Below are 2,854 nucleotides of genomic sequence, written 5' to 3' on the forward strand. Positions count from 1 at the left end.
TGTAAGGAATGCGGGAAAGCCTTTACTATTTCCTCAAACCTCACTACACACATAAGAACTCACAGTGGAGAGAAGCCTTATGAATGTAAGGAATGCGGAAAAGCATTTTCTTACTCCTCATCCTTCACTAAACATATGAGAAGACACAGTGGAGAGAAGCCTTATGAATGTCAAGAGTGTGGCAAATCGTTTTGTGATATCTCACCCCTCAATAGACATATAAGAGCTCACAGAGGAGAGAGGCCTTATGAGTGCAAAGAATGTCAGAAAGCCTTTAGTCAGTCTTCAGGCCTCATCAGCCATATAAGAACTCACAGAGGAGAGAGACCTTTTGAATGTAAAGAATGCCAGAAAACCTTCAGTTGGCCCTCAGCCCTCACTAGGCATTTAAGAATTCACAGTGGAGAGAGGCCTTATTATGAATGTTAGGAATGTGGGAAAGCCTTACTTGTTCTTCATCCCTTCAAAAGCACAAAGAAACTCACAGTGGACAGAGGCCTTTTGAATTTAAAGATTATGGAAAAGCATTTACTTGGTCCTCGGGTCCTTACTAAACATAAAAGAACTCACAAAGGAAACAGGCTCTATGAATATAAGGAATGTGGAAAAGCATTTACTAGGTCCTCAGGTCTTACTATACATATAAGAACTCACAGAGGAGAGAGACCTTATGAATGTCAAGAATATCAGAAAGCCTTTAGTTGGCCCTCAGCCCTCACTAGGCATCTAAGAATTCACAGTGTAGAGAAGCCTTATGAGTGTAAGGAATGTGGGGAAGCCTTCAGTCAGTCCTCAACCTTCAGTAAGCATATAAGAACTCACAGTGGAGAGAAGCCTTATGAATATAAGGGATGTGGGAAAGTCTAGTTGTTCCTCATCCCTCACTAAACACATGAGAACTCACAAAGGCGATGTTTAGTGCAGTCAAGTGGGTTCCAACTCATAGCTACCCCGTATAGTGTATCCGAGGGTTGGTGTGGTGCTGTAGAATAGGCACTGAATTTCAAAGTTTGAACAACAAAGGACAGAAGCCTTATAAATGTAAAATGCCCTCATCCCTCATGAGACATATAAGAACTCACAGACAAGAGAGGCCTGTGAGTGTAAGGTATGAGACAGCATCTTCAGTTCTCTCTCCATCATTTGAAAACACATGTGAGGGTACACTGAATAGCAGTAACATACGTATTACACATGTGACTGATGCTGAGAATGTATAAAACTAGGAAAGCCTTCAGTGTCCATTCTTGCTTAGGACTTCTATGAGATCTCACATACTGAGGAAACTGACTATAAGCAAAGAACTTCAGTTGTACTTCATAACTTTGGATAAGTATCAAAATGTAATTTTAGTTCCATTGTATAAAATTTTTCTTTATTACAAAATCTCATCAACTTTGGTGTCTCAACTGTGTGCATGTTTTTTAGCCGGTGATATTTTTTAGGATCAGTTCTCATTGCATAAATACTTGATTTTGACAAAAATTTATAGGAAAAACTAAAAATCACTCTGAATTTCACTACTCTAATGATTTTGGGTATTGAAGAATCTGGATTATGCAGTGTGTCATGATAGTTGTATGATTCCTTTATAAGGAACTTCCAATTTGCTACCAAAAGGGTTGTGCCACTTTATAGGCTACTAACAGGTGCTGTAGGATAAGCACTGAACTACTATCCACAAGGTTAGTGGTTCAAATCCACCAGCCATTCCTTATGTTACAAATAAATTCCGATGTTGCACAAAAGACACTCAGACCAAATTACCTTGGCAAAGCAAAATTTACTACTGCAAGAGGGTGCGTGCACATACTGTGCAGGAACAGGCCAGCGAGCACACCAAGTGGGCAGTCCTCTCAGGTTTTTAATCCCTGACGCGAGTCTTAAGGCTGTGTCTCATCCCAAGGGCTAGGACTTTGACCACACAATCTTTTGCTTCACCCAGTTAACTAGTTCACATTTCTAAGGCACGCATTCCTATTTTAGGAAAGGAAAAAGAAAGATGGTAAAGTTTCTGCTTTCTTCGGGAAGTAGTCAAAGAAAAAGAGAGATCATAAGGTCTTTACTCACTTCAAGAAGTAGTCAAAGAAAAAGAGAGAGATCACTCTTCTTTGGATTTTGTGAGGAATGAACAAGAGAATAAATGTAAAATGCTTCTTAGCTGAAGATGCCTGGAATCAGTTAGTCCAATGGACTATCGGAACACATGATACCAGCCTCTAAGATCCTGAGACTAGAAGAACTAGTTGGTGCCCAGCTGCCATTACCAACTGTTCTGAAAGGAATCATATTAGAAGGTCCTGGGTAGAGTAGGAAAACAAGGTGGACCGAAACTCAAAATCATGAACCACAGGAGGAAGTGAGATAATTGATGTTACGTGGAGGGGACTGCAATCACTGAAGTGAAATAAAGTATCTAATTTGTTGAATGTAAAACTGAAAAAAAAAAGAGAGAGAGATCATAAAGTCTTTACTCACTTCAGGAAGTAAAGAAAAAAAGAAAGGTTACCCAAATACAATAAACAGGATTATAATAAATTCACACACACACACTTAGAAACCCTATGTAGGGTTCCTGTATGTCAAACCACCTCACCAGCACTTAACAAAAACAAGAAAACGATGTATAATCCTGTTGTTGCTGGGATCTGGAGGAATGTAGCACTCTCTGTTTGCCTCTGGCTTCAGGTGAGGGATTTGGGTTGACCGTTCACCTGACAAGCACCCCTGCATTTGTGAGGTGAGTATGTGGGGTGCAGGATCTGGATGAGGCCCAAGTGTGGGGAGCTCAGGCGATGCTACTACTGCCCACCTGGAAGTTGGAGAAACCCTGCACTGTGGGAAGACTGTACCT

At 40.6% G+C, this 2,854-nt stretch overlaps 1 protein-coding gene across 1 annotated transcript in view; it reads left to right on the plus strand.

Annotated features, from left to right (window-relative positions):
• LOC102832980 (zinc finger protein 709-like) overlaps positions 1–429 on the plus strand; it is a 2,444-nt gene extending 2,015 nt beyond the window's left edge. The window contains exon 3 of the mRNA XM_006875154.1: positions 9–429. Within this exon, the coding sequence (XP_006875216.1) occupies positions 9–429 (421 nt within the window). The remainder of the gene's footprint in view (positions 1–8) is intronic.
• The last annotated feature ends 2,425 nt before the right edge of the window (positions 430–2,854 follow it).

This window comes from Chrysochloris asiatica, unplaced genomic scaffold (genome assembly GCF_000296735.1).
Source record: "Chrysochloris asiatica unplaced genomic scaffold, ChrAsi1.0 scaffold00312, whole genome shotgun sequence".
NCBI lineage: Eukaryota > Metazoa > Chordata > Mammalia > Afrosoricida > Chrysochloridae > Chrysochloris > Chrysochloris asiatica.